Raw genomic sequence first — 24,937 nt, 5'->3', positions numbered from 1 at the left:
TCCAAGACTGGTTGTGGATCTCCTGGTCTCTCAATGTCGCAGATATTATCTCAAGAGGGGCAAGTCCAAAGGTGTTGGATGAAGGCACAGAATGGCAGCTGGGTCCCAAGTTTTTAAGTCTTCCTGAGAGTGAGTGGCCAATCAAGTCCGCAAAAGACATTGCTGTGGAAGCCAGGGAGAACCTGATGCACATCCAGAAGAAGGCATTTATTGCTGCCCTCACCCGAGCTGGAGCAAAGAAAGAACCTTAGCTGGAGCCAATCTCATGCTCTGTCAATCTGCACAGGCCTCCTGCCGGAGCTGCAGTGACAAACCTGGTAAAACTCCAGCGATTCAGCAGCCTAACCAGACTGGTAAAGTCTATTGCACTGGTCTGGAGGGCAGCAAAGACATTTCTCCATGACAGAGTCCGGGGAAAACCAAAGTGGGAGGCAGTCCCTTGGCTGGTACAGTCACCGTGGCCGAGAGAGAGGATGCCTTCCGAGACCTCTGCCTTGCGGCACAAGAAGGAGCTATCTTCCCCAGCACTACAACAGATCGGTTCGTCGCATACAGGGACGAGACCAGTGGGCTGTTGCTGTGTGGTGGCAGGATCCAGCACTTCAAGGAAGATGGTCAAGCCGTTCCACTGATTCCCTTCAACACCTTGCTGGGAACCCTACTGGCACGCCAAAGTCACCAGGAAGGCCATGAAGGGGTTGCTGGGACTTTACTCAGAATGCGACAGAAGGCTTGGATCGTGCAAGGCAGAAGGCTGGCTCAGTAAGTTGTTAACCAGTGTGTCCACTGCAGAAAGGCCAGGGCCCAAGTCTGCCAACAAGTGATGGGTGACCTGCCAATGGAAAGATCAAGACCTGCTGCACTGTTCCAGTTTATGTCCGTTGACCTGTTTGGACCATACCTGGTAAGAGATGAGGTCAAAAGAAGAGTCTCCATGAAGGTCTGGGGGGTAGTCTTCTGCTGCATGGCAAGCCGAGCCCTGCACATTGACCTTGTCAACAGCATGTCCACAGAGAGCTTCCTTATGGCCTACCAAAGGTTTACTGCCATCAGAGGTCATCCCCCCAAGGTCTGGTCAGACCCAGGAACAAACTTTGTGGGTTCAAAGTCTTTGTTGGAGGACCTCTACAGCTTCCTGAGTAGCCAAGACACATCAAGCCTGGAAGAATATGCGGCGAAGAACGGGACAGGCTGGACCTGGAAAGTACTCCCTGCCGATTCTCCGCATCGGAACGGCGCTGCAGAAGCTGCTGTAAAGGTTGCCAAGAAAGCTCTTCAAAGTTTAAGTAACTCAACAAACCTCACTTTTAGCGAGTTCCTCACAGCCCTCCAGATGGCAGCCAACCTGGCCAATGAGCGGCCCATTGACGCAAGAGTGCAAAGTCGGGAGGACTGCGTTCAGTACGTAATGCCAAACTCACTCCTCCTTGGCCGAGCATCCCAGGGAGGTGATGTCAAGTCTTTTGACTTCGAGAACTACCCCTACAAGCGGCTCCGAGAGATCCAAACCCAGGTCAACAAGTTCTGGAAGGCATGGTGCCAGCTCGCGGGCCCAAACCTGTTCATTAGGTCCAAGTGGCACACCACAGAGAGAAATGTATCTATCGGTGATATTGTTTGGCTCTGTGATCAAAATGCCTTGCGAGGGCAGTTTAGACTTGGCCGAGTCGTCACTGTAGCTCCTGACCCAAAGGGCATCGTCAGAGATGCTGAAGTGGTTGTCACCCCAGGCAACCATGTTTCAGTCCGACCTCCACAACCAGCGGCCCACTCCTCATCTTCTGGTGACCGGAAAGAGAGATCAAATGGTGTGATACTGCGCAGAGACGTTAGACGACTTGTAGTTCTACTCCCTGTAGAAGAGCAGTAACCCTAGCGTTTAAGCTGTTCGCCTTTATAGTTTGCAACCTTTCTGTCCAAGTACAGAAAGCTTGAGTCGGAGGTGTTGCGGCAAACGCCCCCTTTTGTTTACATCAGCTGTTTAAGCGTGAGCAGAGGATCGCAGCATGAAAATAAAAAGCCCCCGTTTACTCGGGCAGTGGAAGAAGCTGTGCAAAATGTGTATTAAGGAAGCAAAGGACTGAACAGACAGCTGGTAAGCTTGCATTTAATTCTGTTGTAAAAAGAATGTATGCGCCGCGCTGATGAGGCATTGAGACGTGCAGGAAATGTTTGTTTGTAGTGTTAAGCTTATAAATACTCACACGGTGCGTCATGAAAATTTTGGCTTGTAAGTCTTGCTTGCTTGCTTTATTTGGTCGGAGAAATGCTGGTGTAACTTTTTTTCAGTGATTTAACGTTGCGGTTGAACAATCCAAATTAATGTGTTTGTGAAACTGTTGCACGGGGTAATTTTTGTATCTTTCTTCTGTGTGTTATTAAAATAGACTTCTAACAGTTAAAATGAAATGTCATAGTCTACGTTATGCATATTTAAAACAAACTAAAAATCACTCACTGGTTATTTATTATTGCTATTTAAGAATTCATGTAATCTATGGAGTTAAATAACCTGCATAAATCTGCTTCCGTTAAAATGCTTTAATACGTTTTTTGATGCATTTTTTATGATAATTAAAAACTATATGGTCTTAATTTAAAGTTAAAAACATAGTCTATTTTCATAAATATATTTAATGTTGCATTTCTCAGAACCATTACAATTTGCAATGTGGTAAATGCTTTGTTTGGTTTCATTTCTTTCAAAGGTTTTTCACCTGCTTAATTAAATGATTCTGTAAATCTGTAAACAACACAAGAAGAAGAATAAAAAAGGAAAAGATTAAACAACAGTTTGGTCATTGAGTGGAATCCAGTTTAATGTTCAGCTTAATACAACCCTTCAAGTGTGGGAATAGCACAGCAAAGATCAAATCACTTGACACACAGACATAGCACCAACTCCACCACACAATGGACTCTCACAACCAACATCTCCTAAAAAAACAAAAGGAAAGTTTTATTACATGTATTGACTCATTTGCTATGTCCCAACATGAGACAGATAATATGTAACCAAAAAACATTCCTTGTGCTCTGCAGTATTGCAAAATAAAGGTAGGAATAGAGTTTTAGCGCTCTCAGACAGTGTTTGACAAATTAAAGTTTGCATATGCACAAAACAACTATCTGCTGTTGTGAAAGTTTCCCAGAAGATTATGAATATATCAAATAGCTAGAACTGGAAGTTATAGTTAATTAATAGGTAATTCAAGTCAAGGGTAAAACTAGTTATTTGTTTTAAGTTGAATTCATTTGCTTACTGACCATGGTTTCAGCCTCTTACTTAAAAGGTTGGACTCCTGAATCCGGCAGTTGAAAATCCAGTTGTGTTTCACCAGTTTAGTAATTTAGACTATGGCTATCAGAAACATTATTAACCACCAACCAAATAAATTTGTCTCTGTTTATTCGGATGCTAGTGAAAGAAGAGTCAATCCGGCCTGAGTGATAAATCGTTCCCTATGTAAAATGAACACAAAAGACCACTGGTTAAAATACAATTAATTAATTAATTAATTAATACTTTTATTAGCTACAATCACACAGTAGTATATCTAATAACTAAGCAAAACACTTCTGAAAATAAGCAGAATTAAAGAAATAAAAGGGTAAGAGGGATTTAAGAGTCCGTTCAAAGTCTGAAGAATGTTTGAAGTTTAAGGCTTAATGCATTTGAAAGTGTCCTTTATCATAGCAGCAGATAAAATGTAAATAAACCTTGTCGCAGAGATGTCAACTGCAGTCAAAACAGTGAAGTTTTATTCATTTTATGGTGAAAAAGGAATAATGACTTAGGAATGCATTAAACTATGTGGTGAGCCTTGGCATTCAGTTAAACCTTTAAAACCATCAGCAGTTGAATCAGAAAGCTTATTTCAAATAAAACACCAACACGACTATTCTATCTAGTTCACCCAAGCAGAGCACTCATTAGGCATCAGGTGTAAAGGAGAGGGAAGGATGAGGTTACTGTTTTGGTTTGGTGGAGTGAAGGCCTTCAGCTCGGTCCGGTTTTCTGCTGACCCGTCTTGAGTCCATTCCGTTCGTCCAACAGCAGAGATTTGGATCAGTCCAATGCAACAATAAAAGACTACTGCTACAGCGTTACGGTCCGGCGGCTACTTCAGCGAATAGCGTTTGTGGCCCATTGTTTAGTGGTTAGCAGAGCTGGATTAGCTCTTCTCTGTCTCCACTGCAGCAGGATTCAGGATACACTGTGTTCAATTCTCTTTGAATCGCAGGAAGAATAAAGACACTACCTACGGCTTCTTCTAAATTGCGAGAAAAAAGCAGTCTGACTCATTCCAGCGAGTACAGACTTCTCGAGAGGGGCTTGGTTGCTACATAGTTTAGCCTTCACCTGGCAGCGCTTTGCCTAGCCTTTTTGCGGCACAGAGCCACTGGCAAAATAGCATGCTTAAATGGGACACTAGTCTTTTTCAGACATACGCCAGAGGGGTGTAATAATTTAATTTAATTTTAATACTGCAGTTTTTGATATCCATCTATCCCTTGTCTATACCACATCTTCCTCCTTTTTGAAGGATTAAACAAGTTCTCTGATAGGCAGAATGGCTTCTTGTCAAATGCTGACTTCTGGTTGTCACCCATTCCTTTTGGTCAGGCATCCTCCCAATAACTGAAAGACTGCTTTAATGTTCTTTGGTTTATATGTAATAAACAGCTAATAACGAAGAAGTTAGCTGTCAAAAAATTTTGAAGTAAAGCTCTTCTCTGAAGAACAGAATGGTGCCGTTAATAGGCAGCATTCAGTGTTTTGGTGTAGATAGCAGTGGCTTCAAAATGTACATAGTGGTACAACAAACACTGCTAGAATTTTTTTAAAAGTTGTATTTTTTACCAGGTACTGTCAATAGAAGTTATTGCATATGTAAAAAAAAAGACGTCATTACAGTTAATACAAGCCCAAAATACTTTTAAAATAAGCAAAAATTGTTAAGGCTGGCAGTACATCCATGTGTTGAGTGTTGGCCTAGTGTTTTGGGCATAGGGCTTGGAATCCTGAGGTTCTGGACCCTTAACCCCACAGTGCTCCCTGGGCAGCCCACTCCTCCCCAAGGGGATAGTTTAAATGCAGAGGTAAATTTCTCCAATGTGAGACCAATACAATTCAATTATTATTTGCATTTTATGATCAAAGTGATTTTTTATTATTGATATCACTTAACAATTTGTTCGGATAATAATTCAATGGCTTTTTTATTTTGGGGATCTATGTTTTTCAGTTTTTTTTTTTTTTTTTTACTCCACTATCAGTTATCCTTAAGATTTACCAGAAGCCTGGGTGACCATTATAGTTGAAGCAAGAAGTGTGTGTCTTGGACATAATGCATAATTAAAATCCTCCAAAACAATCACTAGTAGTCTTGGCAAGGGTAAGACCGAGATGGCCATGTGGATTGGAATAGGCATTATGAAAATCAAAGAGTGATTACAGTTTGATTGCCCATATTTTGACAAGAAGCTCCACAATGCATTGGCTGTAAAATTTTTGTAATTAGTTTAGCTGTCAGTCATTGGATAAGACAGATGGCCAGAGATTTGCACGTGTGTTTTGCTCCCATGCTATGAGAGAGCAAATGTAATGCCGATGTGGTCTGGCACAGACAGTATATATTGTTCCATGATGATGTAGGAAATCTATAAAAAATGTATACAGAGGTTTGCTTCTTTATTGATGTATACTTTATGTACAGAAGGCAAACAAATTGTGATTATTTAGTCTCTCACTGCATTTAATTTATTTACCTGATTTGTTAATTTGTTTTAGTTATTATTTAACCGCCAAGGAGGTTTCTCTATAACCAACCTAGGAAACATGCATCTTTAAAAGTACATTAGGTTTAACTCATTGCACCATTGAGGTTGTTTAGGGAAACTATCTCTTATTATTCCAAGATAGCCTTGGATGCATGAGGATACCACATTTGTTATGCCACGGCCTATGGAATCTTTTCAGCTCTCTGTTGGGATGTAGCTAACAGCTGCCATTTATCTTTATTTAATTATTACTCACAAAATGTACTTTTTCACTTACGGTTAACTCTCTTGCTTAGGCGTGCTGCCCCATCAGCTGAATTCTCTGTGGACCGAACCCGCCACCTTATGTCCTTCCTAACCATGATGGGACCTAGTCCCGACTGGAATGTTGGACTGTCTGCTGAAGATCTGTGCACCAAAGAGTGTGGTTGGGCCCAGAGGGTGGTCCAGGACCTGATCCCTTGGGATGCTGGCACTGATAGTGGAGTGTCATATGAGGTCAGTACAAATATTTGTTGATTTAAGCTTTAATTACAAGGGGTGGGGGGCAGACGGATGGCTAAAGAGTTATTACAGTAAACATACTAAATGAAAAAAAAGGTATTTTCAGCATCTTTTAAATTGCACCATCATCAGTGCAGAGCGCAAATATAGGACGTGTCTTCTAAAACTGCTACTGTATGCAGTGGAATATGCTGCAATCTTTGGCTCTTTCTATGAAAATATGATTATTGGGTTTGAGAATACAGTAAAAATATAGCAATTAACTCTTGAGCAAGTACAGTATTTAAGATTTACTGTCAAGCAAAAGTTAGCAAATAACCTTCATTTTCATTTTAATGCTTTTATTATATATATATATATATATATATATATATATATATATATATATATATATATATATATATATAAACCAGTTGACACACCTTCCATGGTGGAAGACGAGAAAGGTTGCTTGGGCCTGGATTAGGATGTTGTTGATGCTGTTGTGGATTACACCCCTCTTCAACATTGCATGGAGGTCGGGGACAGTGCTCCTGAATTGCCTTCTCCTCCACATCCATAGGAGTCAGCTTAGGTGGGTCGAACATTTTTAAAGGGGGCCCCCTTAATAGCACCCTCTGGAAGTATTCCAGGCATGTACAACTAGGAGGAGGTGCAGGGGATGACCCAATGCACGCTGGAGGAACTATATCTCTCGGCTGGCTTGGGAGCACCTCGGCTTTACCCAAGGGGGCTGAAAGACGTGTCAGGGGAAAGGAAAGTTATGGAGTCTCTGCTGAGACTGCTGCCCCCGTGATCTGTTCCCGGATAAAGCGGAAGACGACAAGTATGAAGAGAAATGCAGTGACATGTATGATGTCAATGCGTGAACCAGAGTTGGAAGGCTGAATCGAAACAAACATGGTTGCGCCAGTTTTAGCTAGAATACTCTCTAGAATACCCTAACGCCTTTTTACTGCAGCAAGGCCTCAGAAATCCTGTCCCCATTTGGATGGGCTGTACCGAAACTGAAATTTAGCCCTACTGGAGTTCCCTGTCCAGGCTGGCTGACAAATAAAGAAGTCTTGAATCTTGATCCTGAATCTATTTCTTTTTGAAAAACAAGCAAAAGGACACAATTTACATTTGTGGAAGGGAAGATCTTCTTCCCAACCGGAAGTTAACTCAGTGAAACAAATCAAGAATGTGATACTTCTCAGTATTACTGCTTTTGTGATTGGTGAAAAACACAACATAGCATACTGGTACTGGATTTCTGGTACTTGTTCATTCAAAGAACTGTCCCTCCCTTTTGCGAACACTTTCTACAGGAGGATTTTCAGATCGACTCTGGATATACATAAATAAATAAATATATATATATATATATATATATATATATATATATATATATATATATATATATATATATATATATATATATATATATATATATATCAATCTGGTTTTTACCAGGTAAATTTAATGCTCCTACAACACAAATTTTCACTAAAATAAATCTTTAAAAGCTTACTACTTGTTTAAGTTGATTTATCAGGTCTCCAGTATTTTCTCAAATGTTTGTTTCTAGGAGGAGAGGATACAGATATTTTTATTTGATCATTGTCATGTGACCCACTACAGCAGCAAATAAGTACATTCATTATTTGTCTCCTAGTGTTTTCCTAAAGGCAAGCTGCAACAGCAGTACTCACATGGCAGATATGATCGCTATATGGGAGAGATACAGGCAGAGATAAAAAAAGGGGTGCTTAGTTAATTTCCATCTGCAGCGGCGCCTTAGGCTTGCAGGGCTTGTGCTGCATCATTACGCATGATCCAGCTACTAATTTCTATCAATTTTTTCTATTCTCTTGCTTATCCATACACTTACAGTTTCTAATCCTTGTTTTTATTTTTCATAGCAGTATGTTTGTAATCTGAGCCTTTGCCCTGACCAGAGATTATTTCTCATGTGCCTTACTTGGTTCCACAGGGTGCCTCTTGGCGCAGTTAACCCAGAAAAAAATATGCTGCCAAAGCTCTGGGCTTCACCGTTTACCATGGTGATCTCATTAAATGTTTTCTTAACAAAAAAAAAAACAAAAAAAAAACATTCAGTCATAACAGCTTGAGATCCAGACTTTAGAACTGATGTATATGTTTCTTTGTTAGAAAAATTATACTGATGCTTAGGGTCATGAACGTCTGTAAGCCTCCTCATGTTGTCCTGACCCCCCTTGAATTGATAACTGGGATGTAGGCCTAAATATAATAATTTGCTCTTTTTTTATCTGCACCAAAATAGATGCTCTCTGTATTTAATTCATATACTACTGTGTGTGCCTCTGTTAATTGTATTAAATTTAAATTTGATGACATAGGATTGATAGTTGTAGTTTTAGTTCAGATTACAATAAGTTCATCTTGAGTTCATCTGAAACGTATATTGAGTATTTTTAATCACCCTCTGCCTGCTAATATTGATTTCCCCGACTCTCACTGCTAGATGAAAGGAGTAATATGGAAATTATGTGATTTAAAGGTGTTAGCTGGTTATCATAGTTACAGGAGTGAGCTGGGTAGATGGGGTAAGAGTCTAAGTATGTTACTAACATGGGAATTTTTTGCAACTTTAATATTACTTTGAACCAGCAATGGCAAGTTGCATCTACAGTATGAACTCAGATGCTTAGCTGACTTCGCAACATTATTGTTAGGCCACTACCAGTAGCACTGGCTTATGTAGGGTTGGACTATCTGCCAATATCTTAATTTATCATGGTCTGTTGGCCCAGATAGGAATAAGAACATACCATATGCAGTGTTGTGTGGAGACAGAATTGTGTTGGCATAAGTATTTGGAAATAACCTATTCTGTAATGTATTTACAAAGCATAATACATAGTTTGACTAACAGACACTGTTTTATATGCAAAGTAAACTCCAAATAGACTAATTTTTACATGTTAGAGCAATTCACTCATTTTGTTTTTGCACGCGTTTCCCATGCTCTAAAACAGGGGTGCCCAACCTTTTTTAAACCAAGATCTACTTTTGAAGTTGATGGCATGCCGAGATCTACCAAGCCAAACACAAGGGATGGGCAGTATTTGTTTTTTATTTGCACAGGTGGAGAATAAACAGTAAGTCCAACAAACAAGGAAATTATCAATTGTGTCAACAAAAAAAATAGGTTGCAAAAACAGAACTTAACAATCTCATAAGAACTTCACCATATCTCTCTCTCTCTCTCACTCACTCACTCACTCACTCACTCACTCACTCACTCACTCACTCACTCACTCACTCACTCACTCACTCACTCACTCACTCACTCACTCACTCACTCACTCACTCACTCACTCACTCACTCACTCACTCACTCACTCACTCACTCACTCACCAAAACTACAGAAAAGAGAAGACAAGATCAAAGGCTATGCAGACAGAGAATCTAAATAAACCAATTGATACACACACACACAATCTAGTAAAGATGTATATAAATATATATATATATATATATATATATATATATATATATATATATATATATATATATATATATATATATATATATATATATATATATATATATATATATATATATATATATATATATATATATATAAAAACTGTTTTCTCACCCCTCGTGGGGTGGTATGTGTCATCCTCAAGCTCGGGTCCTCTACCAGAGGCCTGGGAGTTTGAGGGTTCTGCGCAGTATCTTAGCTGTTCCTAGGACTGCGCTCTTCTGGACAGAGACCTCTGATGTTTTACCTGGAATCTGCTGTAGCCACTCTCCCAGTTTGGGGGTCACAGCCCCCAGTGCTCCAATTACCACTGGCACCACTGCTGCTCTCACTTTCCACATCTTTTCTAGCTCCTCCTTCAGTCCTTGGTATTTCTCAAGCTTCTCGTGTTCTTTCTTCTTGATGTTGCTGTCGCTTGGGATTGCCACATCTATCACTACTGCCTTCTTCTGCTGTTTATCGATCAACACGATGTCTGGTTGGTTAGCCATCACCTGTTTGTCAGTCTGGATCTTGAAGTCTCATAGGATCTTAGCTCGGTCATTCTCAACTACCTTAGGAGGTGTCTTCCATTTTGACCTTGGGACTTCCAGCCCATACTCATGGCAGATGTTCCTGTACACTATGACAGCTACCTGGTTGTGGCGTTCCATGTATGCACTTCCTGCCTGCATTTTACACCCTGCTTATATGTGCTGTATTGTTTCAGAGGCATCTTTGCACAGTCTGCATCGGGGGTCCTGCCTGGTATGGTAGACCCCGGCCTCTATTGATCGTGTACTGAGTGCCTGTTCTTGTGCTGCCATGATTAGTGCCTCTGTGCTGTCCTTCAGTCCAGCCTTTTCCAGCCACTGGTAGGATTTTTTGATATCAGCCACTTCTTCTATTTGTCTGTGGTATACGCCGTGCAGCGGCTTGTCCCTCCATGATGGTTCTCTTCTCGTCTTGATGTCAGTAGCCTCTATCTCCTCCTTCGGCCAGTTTATTATACCAGCGGGGTATCTGATGACTGGTAGGGCATATGTGTTGATCGCTTGGATCTTGTTTTTCCCATTCAGCTGACTTTTCAGGACCTGCCTTACTCTTCGTAGGTATTTAGCTGTGGCAGTCTTTCTTGCCATCTCCTCGTGGTTTCCGTTAGCCTGTGGCACCCCAAGGTATTTATAGCTGTCCTGAACATCTGTTATGTGGCCTTCTGGTAGTTCAACCCCCTCGGTTCTGATCATCTTCCCTCTCTTTGAGACCATGCGACCGCACTTGTCCAGTCCGAATGACATCCCAATGTCGTTGCTGTAGATCCTGGTAGTGTGGATCAGTGAGTCGATGTCTCGCTCACTCCTGGCATACAGCTTGATGTCCTGATCATGAAGGATCCACAGAAGGGAACAACCCCACCCAACTACCGGCCAATATATATATATATATATATATATATATATATATATATATATATATATATATATATATATATATATATATATATATATATATTTTGTATTACTTTTCAAGGCTGCACTTTAAAGAAAAGATGAAATTTTCTAGAGATCTGTTCCACTGTTTCTTTTTGTTTTACACTTGTGTAAACAAAATGACAAATAAAATCTGTCGAAATCTAAGATCACTTCAAAGCAGGAAGAAGGAGAAGGGAAGTCCACTATTTCAGAATGATAAACTTCACTGGGCATTGGCATTGGCAAAGACACTGGAAGATGGATTAAAATTCAAAAGGAAAACAGATAAAATAGGAAAATACTAAGTACAAACTATGTGGATGTGAAGAAGTAACATACAGCAGAACGGGTTGTTGACTGTTTCAGAAACTCTTTAATTTCGGGCAAAAGTTCCAAAAATCTTTATAAAAACCTGCCACGGCTCAGCCACCTGTCGTCGGCGTGCAGCAACAAGTCAGTGTGGTCTGCACCAGCCTCCTCGGGGTGGGCACAGAATAAACGCCTCTGAAAACTCCCGGCCCGAACAGAGCAAACGATCTTCATCGCAACGTCCATGACATGTTTACAATAATGCCGCACAGTTGTTGTTGATGAATGACGCAGAGGTAGCTCCAAAAAGTTTCAGACAGCTTGAACAGAGCAACGAATCCAGCAGTGTGCCCAACCATAGATGGAGCCCCATCAGTCGGGATAGATGTCATTATCTCATTATCTCCTCAGATTCCTCTTCGCACTTTAGAGTCCCTGGTTACAACCTAGCAACCGTGGCAAACCATGCCCAGCAATCAGCATGCATAAAAAAGGTTCCCTGCATACTTTTTATTTTTCATTTTATTATTATGAAAATACACATTGGCCCCTCGTGATCAATGATTCGATTTGTGTTTTTTAAAACTTTTTTTGTCATAGCCATAAATAGCCATACATTGTAAAACTTCTCGCGATCGACTGAAACTCCGCCCACGATCGACTGGTTGGGCACCCCTGCTCTAAAACATCCTACCTGGAACTAAGCCCCCCCAAATATAGGGTCCTAAAGACGTCCTTGCTGGGGATGTAGTTTTTCTGTCTGCTCCTGTTTGGAGTTAGACAACATGCAGTGAAAAAATTTACATTCATCATCTGGTAAAGCTTATTCTAATATTATGTGTTTAAGAAATTATTTGAGCAATTCTTTTAATTCTGATGTTAAATTATCATGCAACATGCAATTTCTGTTTTAAAAAATGCTTGTAAGAAGGTTGTTAATGTGCTGTATAGATTTAAATTTCTAGGTGTTAGGGGTGTCACTTCTATCAAATATGTAACCATCTACAGTAGTTGGTGCAGGCTCATGCAATTACCTTGCTTAACAACTGAAACACAGCTTTCTACTACTTTCCTGCAATCCCTCTTAACATACTGTTCAACAGTGCAGTTAAATAGTTCTTTATTTTTATTTTCTTATAGATCTTTTCTTCATAAGACTTTAGGCTTGTTAATTTATTCAATTCATTTACTTATTGCCCTAAATATCTTAAATAAATCCAGTTATGATGACTCAACATTTACGTTTAGAATCATAATAGACAATAACAAAGCATCTAAAGTTAAGGTCACACACTGTATAATGGCACTTTTATTTTAGTACCTTCACTTGACTCATTGAAACTGTAGTTGGTTGTAAGGAGGATATAGAAAACTATTATTGAAATTTATGGCACATAAATTTATGGTACATAAAATACCATATTGCCAAGGTGTGTATTATTCAGAGTACTATTGATTGGCACTAATGTAAACCTCAAATAAATATTTATTTTTAAGCATTAATTTTAATTGTAACATTTGTTTTATTACAAAGTGGCCTCATAACATATATGCTTCATTCATGTATGTGTAGTGAGAGCAGAGCACTTGAAGGTTGTGACTTAAAAATGTATGGAGGCTTTGGCAGCCTAGGAAAAAATTTTAAATGCACAGGCCTGTGACAGAGTAATGAGATCTATCAATTTTGACATTACTTTTTCTATATCTGTTGCCACTCACTACATTCTCTCTATCTTTATCTAACTGAACCAAACAAAGCTGCTCCTTTTTCCCCTCTGAGAAGGTTTGGTTTGCGGGGGTGAGGAATGGGCTAGTCTTATGCCTCAGATTGCCTCTGGCATTGCTTCTATCAACCCCATGCTGGCAGACCTTTACTGTTAGCTAATAAGAGAATTCCCTCTGTAAATTATTGCTTCTCTTTTCCGCTGCTCTTTGACTTTGAAAGTTCTGCTTTGGGTGACTTTTTTGTGTCACTTTGAAACTTATTGTGTTTTTTTTACTCTTGTGTAAATGTCATTTTTTATTATGTTCTTAACCTGACAGTGGGTTATTTTTGAAATCCCAAAAGAAATGTGTTTTTGCTCATGTTAGTTTTTCTCTTTCCTTTCTTCTTTTTTCAGTCTCCAAATAAGCCATCTGCGCCCCAGGACAAAATCCGCCCTCTTACAAGTCTGGATCACCCTCAAAGTCCATTTTATGATCCAGAGGGAGGTGCCATAACTCCTGTGGCAAGGGTCATAGTAGAGCGTATTGCCAGGAAGGTTTGTTTGCCTTTCCACTAGACATATCTTTATTTTGTTTATATGCAGTCATTTGGTCAGATTACCACAGCTCAATTTTCCACCAATACATACATAAACATATATTTAATAAAGTTCCCTGATAAGGTTTTGTTCTATATTACATAAAAAATAAGTAAAATAAGTGGTGCAATTACAAGCTGGTGTTAATTAAGTTATTTTATCAAACATTATCAAACAACGTTTCGACTGTCATAGGTTTTGTTCTGTGACCACATGAACTGGCTGTTTGTTAGGACAAGAAAATAAATTCAACCTCCAAAGAGTTAACCCTTCATATATATGGAATAATTCACATCAACTTCTATTCAAAGTTTAAGATGTTTGTTTTAATTATCCAATTCCCAGTCAATCATGTTTCAGTTCAAAAACTCGACTTAACTTGTGGAACTCAACTAAACTAAGCTACTATCTGCACAGAATAAAGAAATAAGGCTGGTTAAAAAACCCATAATCAATAAAATAATGCAACAGCTTTACATGGATTTCATGTTTGAGAACCAAAATTTATCCTTAAGCATTTAAAATAAGGTCAAATTAGCTTTTAACTAATTTAGAGCAATTGGAGTTTGCTCAAACCAACTCACAATGCAAGCCCAAGAAATAAAGCCAACATTATCTGAAAAATAATGTTTTAATAAGCAACTTGCCTAAATATGTAACCAATAAGCATTTATATAATTGATTCCTAACTTTCTTTGAGGAACATTTACAAGTTTGAACCCTTATGGTTTAGCTTTGTTGGCTAGGTAATGTTATTAAGACAGTAGCACTAGTAGATAGCAGACATGCAGGGACTTGTCCTAAAAGAATCTTTTAGTAATCAAATGTTATCAGTGAATCAGGCAAAACAAACACTAATGTTATATTAGTGCTTAAAACCTTATTGAAATATTTTTTTTAACTTTATAAACAACAACTCAAAACATGTCTGCATGAGGTGAGCTATTATGCGGTCATAATAGAGTTTTATTTTAGTTTGTTTTGTACAACAGTGACATTATCAGCAGTCAAAACCCATATTTTTAGCAGTCAGGGTGACACTTCCTGACCTGCAGAGTTCGCAAGATCCTCCTCAATATGGTCTCACTGGGTTCGCTAAGGTAAAGAGGGTGAGGACAGCAATCTCACACTCTTTACAAGAGGTGCAGGTTAGTCTTGGAGTGTTTTATTTCAGTAAATTTACTTTGCAATTGGTCCCAGGTGTTCAGCAACACCCTTAGTTTTAATTTTTTTTTAGAATTCTTTTTAAAAAACAGCGTTTAGAAATATCTTACTAGGAAAAATTAACCAATCATTCCTGATGCCGTGTAAATAATAGAATATACTGTCTAAAACTGTCATTTATTAAATTAATTTAATTTACTTTGAAATTAACTAAAAGGCTTTAGAATGGCAGACATGTTCAACATATGGTTTGTTGGTTTTAAAATAATTTATTTTAACAGAAAAAAAAGCACTATCTTTTTTGTCCTTCAGTGGCACCAAGAGGCAGGTGTGGGAATACTACTGTTTATGTTATGCCACACCACACTCACTGGGAAGACATTCCCGTATCATCTAACCGTAGCCATGTATAAAAATGTATAATGCATTATACACCATTCAAAGCAGTTTGCTTATGTAGTAATAATCTGTGTCTCCTCAGGGTGAACAGTGCAACATTGTCCCTGACAATGTTGATGACATTGTAGCAGACATTGCCCAGGAGGAGAAAGAGGAAGGTATTAATAAAAATAATTTGTTTTTACTAATACCCACCCCCACCCCACACACAGACACACACACACTCCCACACAGCCCGACACACACACCTCCACACAAACACTCACCACACACACTAAAATAAACTTAATATTACTAGACAAATACACAAACATGTTTTCTAATTTTTTTGCAGATGATACTCCGGAAACCTGCATCTACTCCAATTGGTCTCCATGGTCTGCCTGCAGCTCAGCCACTTGTGAAAAAGGAAAGAGGATGAGGCAAAGGATGCTAAAGGCTCAGCTGGACCTGAGTGTCCCCTGCCCCCATACACAGGATTTTGAACCATGTATGGGGCCTGGGTGCAGCGATGAAGGTCAGTGTCAAGAGCATTATATAACATATATACTATGTATTTTAAGTGCTAACAGTATTAATGATTGAGCATCCACCTCCCTATGATTATGTTATAAATTATATGTCTATGAAATTACATTTCACTTTCAAAATGTGTAGATGTTCTTATTAACAGTTGTTACCTATTTAGGAGGACCTTTTTCATATATATTTGATGACCTTTTGAGGACCAACACATCTTATGTGTGTCTGCTTCTGTCTCCTCGAACCCCAGTCGGCCTTGGCAGATGGCTGCTTACACTGTGCCTGGTTCTGCTGGAGGTTTCTTCCTGTTAACAGGGAGTTTTTCCTCTCACAGTCGCTACAAGCATGCTTATTGTAAAGGATTGTGTTTGAGTCAATAAGTCAAAGCAATCAACTGGTTTTCCTTAGAAAACTTTAAATAAATTTCACTGTATGATCTGGTGAACTGTAAAGTGCCTTGAGATGACATGTGTTGTGAATTGGCGCTATATAGATAAACTGAATTGAATTGAATTATGGAGACCGAAGGCTGGTCCTAATGTTGTGGACCCCCAATTTTACCTTAGAGAGACAGTGTAGAGTTATGGTTTGAATTAACTTTAGGTTAAGTTTAGGGTTAGGAATAAACTAATTATGTCAGGGTAAACATCAGGATTACACATAAATACATTAACTAAAATGAAAGTAACTCAATGTAAAGTCTTGATATGTAGAGAAATACAAACCTGTGTGTGTGTATTTCTCACATCGTGGGGACAATTTCCTATAAATACTAGCACATAGTGGGGACCAAATGCTCTAGTGGGGACCAATATGTGGTCTACATGGGTTCAAACAGTATTTTAGGGTTAGGTGTTAAGTTTAGGACTAAAGCCTGAATTGAGTTTAGGTTAGGATTACGGTTATGTTTGGACCATTAATGGTTAGGTTTAGAGTGAGGCTCACGGTTACGCTGTAGAACTCACCTACAAATGTATGGAAGTAAATGAAACTAGACTGGGGGTGTGTGTGTGCTGTAGGATCTTGTTTTACCTACAATGAGGGGGCACTGCTTTGTAAATACCCTGTATTGTGAGGTACATATGGGGACATTCAACTGCTCCCAATATGGTAAAGTTCTCTTCTTTGGGTCCGAGTTAGGTTTAGGACTAAGGCAGTGGCGGCTGGTGAAAAATATTTTTGGTGGGGCTGATATAGCCTAGTGTATGTCTCCAACTAATCCAGAATAAGAATTCAAATAAACGATAGGCTCTATGCACAACTCCACCACTTCCTGGACTTCAGGAGGCTCCTTTGCTTCCTGTCTTTCATGATTGGATGCACTAATTAATCCAGGTGTGTATGACCTAAGTAACTGGCCAGACACACCTGGAATAATCAGTTCGTCCAGTAATGAAAGACAGGAAACAAAAGAGCTGCCTTAAATTCAGGAAGTAGTGGAGCTGTGCATAGAGCCCATTGGACAATAAATACAATTTAACAGTGATGATTTGGGTCACTGTGACAGGGTTCTTTGGCCTCCAAGAGTCGGGTTACCGGTGTTGGTGATTTATTGTGCTCAAAAACTCAAAACAGGGTGCAAAAGAAAGTAAACATATACAAGATACTCTGGTCCTCAGCCTCCCTCCAGTTACCAACAATGTAACAAAGAAACAGAAAACAAAAATGGCCGCTCTTCTTCCCACAGCCCTCATTAAATAGTTTAAGCCCCTCCCCCCTCAGGCTCTCTTATTTCTGATTTCTTCTCATAAATCAGTTTTGCCCATATATTACCTCCACAAACAATTGATATACAAAAACAAATAATTTTTACAACTTAATTCCTTTACACAGATTCATTGACTTATTCAATTACACCAAACTTTTAAACATAAAATAAAAAAAAAATAATAATCTGACAAACATTTAGCGAGTCACGTGTTGGTGACGTCACTTCCGCATTCCAACAACTCTGGCGTTTTAACTGCTTACTGAGCGTTGCCTCGGGTTTGAACTAGTGTTGCACCGATACCGATACCAGTATCGGACGGGGCCCCGATACTGCCCTAAAATGGTGCTATCGGTATCGGCGAGTACCAACAAATAGGGCACCGATACCATTTTGAAAGCCATAAGTTTATCATTATAATCAGCTGTGATAAAGCAGGTAAACCTCTAAAACCTGCAGGACAGCGGCCCTAGAGGACCGAGTTTGGGGACGCCTGCTCTAGAGAGTAAAACTGACATTTATGAGTTAATTTGTAAAAATATATTTTACGTTTCTCTCTTCTTATCAGGGAGGGCGGTACCCAAGCGCCCCCTATGGGCCGGTCGCCACTGGACTAAGGTGTGAATTTAGATCAGGTTAGGGTTAGATATGTTGTTAAATGGGTCACAGAATTATTATATATGGTATTTGGTGCTGCTCTTTAAGGTCTCTGAATAGGGTGTGTAACATTGGTTTGGTTGAAAATGGCATATTTGCTGTTCTATGAGCCCTAATGCAAGCCAGGTTTTCTTCCTTTTATGGTATTCTAATGAATATTTAGATGAGTTGTGCGCTGGTTGGTTGGTATACAACTGGAGAAGCTGCTGGGCAAGGACAAATCATAGCAATAAGCACTCACTCACTGAAACATTAAAATTGTTGATATGGTAGGGTGACCAGACGTCCTCATTTTCCCGGACATGTCCTACTTTTCATACCTAAAAAAATGGCCGGGGGGAATTTCAAAATCATCCGGGATTTTGGTCGACACATTCCCCGTCCCCGCCGCCGAAGAAAACATCGCACTTTGCCCCGTACATGCACACTTCATCATTCTTTACCTTCACTAGACGTGGACAAACTTTAGTTTATTCTGCTATAAAATGAGTCTTATATTTTCATTTTTTACTGGAGGATTCAACCTATTTTACAGGATGCACAGCTTTGAGTGGTAACTAGGTGACTGTAAGAGCGTAAAAAAAAACTTATTTGTTTATTTTTCTGACTAATCTAATCAGCGTACTCTCTGATAACCAGATACAGATACGCTGTACAGGTTTCACAAGGAACCTCCTCCACACACCCGCACTCTCTTGGTGACCCTGCGCAATCAAAATAGTTCTAATCCACACATGATGCACAAATTATTGTATTGCCTGCACGCTCTTACTCGCGTTAATAAAAACACCACCTCGCATACTCTAAAATCTGGGATAATTTATCCGACTCACAGGCAACTATCTATATCAAGGAGACTCCCGGAACTTCCGGGAGACTTGGGATGTCTGTTACCGTCCCCCTTCCTCTGGCTGGGGACGGGCGGCTCATGGCTTGCTTACTTTTTTATCTTGTGTTCTTTTGTGTAAACGAAATTAGTTTCTTCAAGTGGAGCAAAAAATGTTAAAAAACAAATCCTGTGGCATGTACACATATTACACTTACGTCTTACTTCTATACAGTATTGCTTCAGTTCTATTTTATGTAAAAGTTATACAGTTTGTTGCTTTTCTTTGTGTTTAAATAAATCCAAAAAAATACCAGAAAAGCAGTATGTATGTTGTAACCAAAAATGGATAAAAACATGGATATAATTCTTATAACTATTCTTATCTCTGAATCCAATAACTAACAATTTTTCAGACATTTTGATAAAGCTTTGGTGTGGCTGACCTAGGTTACATTCAATAGGTTTTAGATTCTCTTCTGACAACCAGAATCCCTAGCACTTTCAATGACTAACATTGTTACTTTCATCCCTTTCCTGTTAAGATGCCTCTACCTGTATGATGTCTGAATGGATCACATGGTCTCCATGCAGCGTTTCCTGTGGGACAGGCACACGCTCCCGAGAACGTTATGTCAAACAGTTTCCTGATGATGGCTCAGTGTGCACTTTGCCAACAGAGGAGTCAGAAAACTGTGTGGTTAATGAAGATTGCTGTGAGTTTTACTTTTCAGCATATTTATAAAAAACTTGCACACATAGATCCTATGATTTGTTGTTTTGTTTTAAGGTACACCTGAGCTACCGTTTTAATGTTTCCCTATCTGTGCCTTCTTGACTCTAGCTCCAAGCAGTTGTCTGGTTACTGAGTGGGGTGAATGGGATGTCTGCAGCGCTACTTGTGGTCTTGGCATGAAGAGGAGAGAGCGCATGGTGAAGATGCCTCCTGCAGATGGTTCCATTTGTGGTGCAGAGGTTCTAGAGGTTGAGAAGTGTATGATGCCAGAATGTCGTGAGTAGCAGTACCATAACTTGTGTACCACTTGTTTGACCACAAGTTCAACCCATTAGGCACAAAAGTGTGTAATCTTTTAATGCCCTTTTATGTGTAAAGTATTTTTGGCTTTTGCTCAATCTCTGGTGGCATATATGGTATATTATGGTATGTTTTTGTGATGAATAGATACAATACCATGCTTGCTGACTCCATGGTCCGAATGGAGTGACTGCAGTGTAACATGCGGGAAGGGTTTGAGAAAAAGACAACGTATTCTCAAATCACCAGTGGAGCTTGGAGATTGCACAGAAGAACTGGAACAGGTGGAGAAATGCATGCTACCAGAGTGTCGTAAGTAAAAAGAATCCTTGTTTAAACACCCACATAGGCTAAACCTGTAAATTCTAAGTATAAAGTAATTTATGGCAAAATCAATTTTAAACTAATTTGTATATTTTGGGTAGACATGGAATGTAATGATGAAATGCTTCACATTTCTAATCCCTGATCTAGTGTCAAACCATCTTAAAAATTTGAAATCGGCTTCTAGATGTTAACCAAAAGGTCAAGGTCAATAAAATTACCTGATCTTTAAAAGATTTGCATGTATAAGAACATTTGTGAGTTAAAAATGCTTTGAACTGTACAGTAGGAAGAATGAGTCTAATTCAAATAATGGGACAGCATTAAATCAGATTAAGTTATTAAGAGTATTATTATAGAGTATTATTAGGTATTTAAGCATATATATGGCACCATACTAAGGTGAACAAAGGCAAAATTGGCCAATAATTACCCCAAATTCATGTCTCTTCGTGATCCTTACTTAAACTGTTTGAAATTTGTTTAAATTAAATAATGGTTTAACAATGAAACATATTGTCCACCGGATTTTTGATATTTGCATAGTAAAACACACTCACTCTTTTCTCACTCAATTTAGGCACAACAAGTCAAGCTGTGATTACTTGGTTTCACCAAAAAGATGCCTTGCTTGCTTATTTTCACCATTTCACGACAGGTTAAACTAATCGGTGATGCCACTCACATTAGCAGACTGTAGTCCATCATTAAGTTTATTTAGAAACCATGGCAAAGCATGAATGTGCAGGGTGTTCATGTCCTGCACATTCAGACAGCGAGCCCAACAACAGCCATGTCTCCCTCCGCCGCGGAAGGAGACATGGCTGTTGTTGGGCTCGCTGTCTGAATGACGGCGCGCACTGATACGAACAGAGAGAAAATAGGACCAATTGATAACGACGTGTGACTTTTTCCACTACAATGTTTTTGGGATGCGAAAATATCACTCTTTTGGACACATAATGTTTTGGGAAGAGAAACGTTTTATTTCGCTGTACCTAAAAACCTGCAGGACTACTTTCGGCTTGACCAAAACTGGACGATAACTCTGCTCACAGGACGCTGCCAGGGGTAAGTCAGTGTGATTGCATGCCGCTGGTGATCGGGATGCCATACAGATTCATGTCAAAAATACCGAACTATCCCTTTAAGCTTCATGAACCCTTTTCTACAAAGTGGTGTCACAAAGATTTGCACATATGTAGAAGGCAAAAAGCTAATTTCTATCCACGGAGAAACTGGATGATATCTAACCATCCCAAAGTCCTTTTCAGGAAGCAAAAGGAGAAAATATTCAGATATTTGGTATAAATTATTTAGAAATTAAATAACTTTGTAGCAATATTTGTGTATTATAATAATATCCTTCCCGGTACTTACTCTGTCTCCTGGTGCTGGATTCAACAGAGAAGACGCATAGTTTGAAGTTTGTTCACTTTAAACCCGGTCCTGACCAGGTTCATTTCACTGGGTCAATTTCCACAGTAACCGATTCTGTCTCTGAGAAAGCCAGCTTTATGGTATCCAAATAACAACATTTTTCAGACTTAGATTGACTTACAAACTAAACCAGTTTTATCAAACATCCCTTAACCTCTTACACCCTAAGGGGATATAAATACATTTCTGCCTGACAAAAACACACAAAAGTAAATAACTTATAGCCTCAAAGCTATTAGATTTAAGAAGAAACTTTTGGTACGTCTGTAAAGGTAAGATGTCATAGAATGGTTTTCTGGTGTCAGCACCATTGTAGCTTTGACCCTGCCTGAAATATTAGGGACAAAATACAAAATATTTTGCAATTTTTGAACCTCGCCAAAATTTTCTTTGAAATAAACATTGCAAAACACTACCAAAATATTATTTATAGCACAAAAAAGTAGTACAGACTTTAAAAATCTAAATGTTGTGTAAAAATATACAAAATGTGGACTCAATCAGATGAATCATATTTATTTTAGAATGGTATTAGTGAGAAATTTCTTAGGCGGAGAGGCCATTTTGGCACATTTATCCATAAATGTCACCAAACTGTGCCAAATATGTTTTTTACAGCAAAACTGGGGGTTTGGTAAAACTACAAGGTCATGTAGCAGCTGGACCCGCCGGTGGGTCCGTAGGGTTCAAGGGGTTAAGACTTTGGAGGAAATAGTTTTTAACTATTTTTTTCTTTTGGATTTGAAAAAATTCTTTAGGTTCCTTTTCATTTTCTTTTGTTCATGTCTTTGTCCTCAGCCATAGACTGCGTCATGTCGGATTGGACTGAGTGGTCAGAGTGCAACAAGTCCTGTGGCAAAGGTCACACTATCCGGACTCGCACTGTTACCATGGAGTCTCAGTTTGGTGGTGACCCCTGCGCTGAAACAATTCAGAGGAAGAAGTGTAAAATTAGAAAATGCAGTCGAGGACAAGGCAACAGTGATGAGAAGAGACGACGGAAGGAGCAGCGTGAAAAACGGAGGAGCAAACAGGGCAGAGTTGAAGGCACCTCTGAGCATCCAGGTTAGCATTTGAGTTTCAGTTGAAAAACTATAGAGGAAATAAAGTTGTATGAAAAACTGTTTCTTTTTTCTTGGCTTTCTATATTTAGGTTGTAGAATGAGGCCCTGGTCTAGCTGGACAGAATGTACAAAACTTTGTGGTGGAGGTATTCAAGAACGACTTATGACAGTAAAGCAGAAGTTCAAGACTGCCCCGTTGTCCAGCTGCAAGGACAGGAAGGAGATCAGAGCTTGCAATGTCCATCCCTGCTAGGATGTATTGATAGGAGGAAGGATGAAACAGGAAAAGACCTGGACTGAGAAGAAGAAGAAAGCACACTGCCGAAAAAATGACTCAGAACTCTCTGTTCAGGGTTGAAATGATACATTCTTGAACATGTATGTTGAAAACCAGAAGTAAGATCATCTATTGTTACGACAACATGAACTGATCTTCCTACAAAAAAACAGCAGATTCAACTCTGATGTGCTTCAATTGTCGTGACACATATATTCCTTTTGCAATGTTACTGTAAACTTATTGTGATGTACATGTCTTAAGAAAATTAATTATAAAAATATTTGTTAAAATTGTTGAAAAAAGCTGATTTTGCCAGTGGTATCACTGAATAATTAAGTAGACTTTGAAGCACAAGTACCAAGCTATTTCAGCGATTTATATGCAGTTATAGATGTTCAATGTTTCTAGGACCCGTAAATCTATGTTGATTTTTGTTACCCAGGTTAATGGCTGTTTAAATAGATCAGAACACATATATAATTCATCAGTATCTTTTTGCAGTGTAATGTTTGATTGAGATGTGTCAAGATTTTTACCAAAATCTTGTGAAGATGTTTTTTTTCTGATGTGTGTTGCCCTTTTCTCTTTAACTCTGTTCCTCTATTAAAATGATATTTTTGACTTTACAATAAAAGTAAATGTGACAACTTGTTACATGGTTCTGTTCTTTTTTTTTTCATCATGTAATGATTTACAGAAATACAGCCAGTGATTTTTTATCAATGCTTTGCCACCACTAGATGGTGACAAAAGGCTTAAAGGTTTTTCCTTAGATAAATTCAAACCCAACCTGCTGTGATAATTATGCTCTGAATCTTCATGTAAATATGCAGCAACAGCATGGGCACCGTTTAGTATGTAGTCCCCATAAAAGGCATGAATGTAAAAATTTTATAAACACATTTCACTGTCCAATTTGTTATGTAGCACATTGTTGTCACATGTGCTTTTTTCCTAACATTGAAAGGAGAAACAATATCATTGTAAAAATCATATCTAATATTATGTCTAGACTTAAGTAAATTTGTTTTTTATATCATTAATGCATATATGAATTAAAAAATTATTTATATGTGACTCTTAAATGTATTAAATTCATCTAATATCAAAATGCTTAACAAACGTTTCAAAGGTTTTGGTAGTAAATGGTCAAATAAAAAGGCTATTTTAAAAATATTTTCAGTAAAAAACTTGCATAATGCCTCTTTAAAAAAAGGATGCAAGAAGAATTAAGTTATAATCAACTTGACCAATAGCTGGTATTTATATGACAAATGGTATGCCTTTAATTGTTTGCCTCTGTCTATTTCTATATAGAAAGCAGTGTTGTCAGTAATGCACTGTAATATAACACATTTGGCAGTAGCAGATTCCATAGCACGTTAGAAACAACCCACAACCAACAGCCTAAATAAAGAGAAGAACCTGAGAAGAAGACAGTTATAAAACAAAAGTGGTTTCTTGCTGAGTCGCCTTGCATTGTTCAACCAAATGACAAGGTAAAAACTGATCTTTAATGATGTAGTCCTGTTGTATAAAAGTATAAAAATGGTTCCTTATAGTTAAATTAACAATAATAGCATAAAGTACTGTCATGTTTTTTTTTTCATGGAAATACTACTTTTTTGTCCTAAAACATCTTACTTTTCTT

The 24,937-nt window shown here is 38.7% G+C and overlaps 1 protein-coding gene across 1 annotated transcript in view; it reads left to right on the top strand.

The window, feature by feature from the left end:
- spon1a (spondin 1a) overlaps nucleotides 1–23,903 on the top strand; it is an 87,898-nt gene extending 63,995 nt beyond the window's left edge. The window contains exons 8-16 of the mRNA XM_038306762.1: nucleotides 6,081–6,282; nucleotides 13,684–13,824; nucleotides 15,512–15,587; nucleotides 15,764–15,946; nucleotides 19,688–19,858; nucleotides 19,987–20,154; nucleotides 20,326–20,490; nucleotides 22,741–23,007; nucleotides 23,096–23,903. Of these exons, the coding sequence (XP_038162690.1) occupies nucleotides 6,081–6,282; nucleotides 13,684–13,824; nucleotides 15,512–15,587; nucleotides 15,764–15,946; nucleotides 19,688–19,858; nucleotides 19,987–20,154; nucleotides 20,326–20,490; nucleotides 22,741–23,007; nucleotides 23,096–23,259 (1,537 nt within the window). The 3' untranslated portion in view covers nucleotides 23,260–23,903. The remainder of the gene's footprint in view (nucleotides 1–6,080; nucleotides 6,283–13,683; nucleotides 13,825–15,511; nucleotides 15,588–15,763; nucleotides 15,947–19,687; nucleotides 19,859–19,986; nucleotides 20,155–20,325; nucleotides 20,491–22,740; nucleotides 23,008–23,095) is intronic.
- Nucleotides 23,904–24,937: the final 1,034 nt, after the last annotated feature.

Source organism: Cyprinodon tularosa, unplaced genomic scaffold (assembly GCF_016077235.1).
Source record: "Cyprinodon tularosa strain WSP-4 unplaced genomic scaffold, ASM1607723v1 ctg59, whole genome shotgun sequence".
Classification (NCBI taxonomy): domain Eukaryota; kingdom Metazoa; phylum Chordata; class Actinopteri; order Cyprinodontiformes; family Cyprinodontidae; genus Cyprinodon; species Cyprinodon tularosa.
This window is presented reverse-complemented; position numbering and strand designations above follow the sequence as displayed.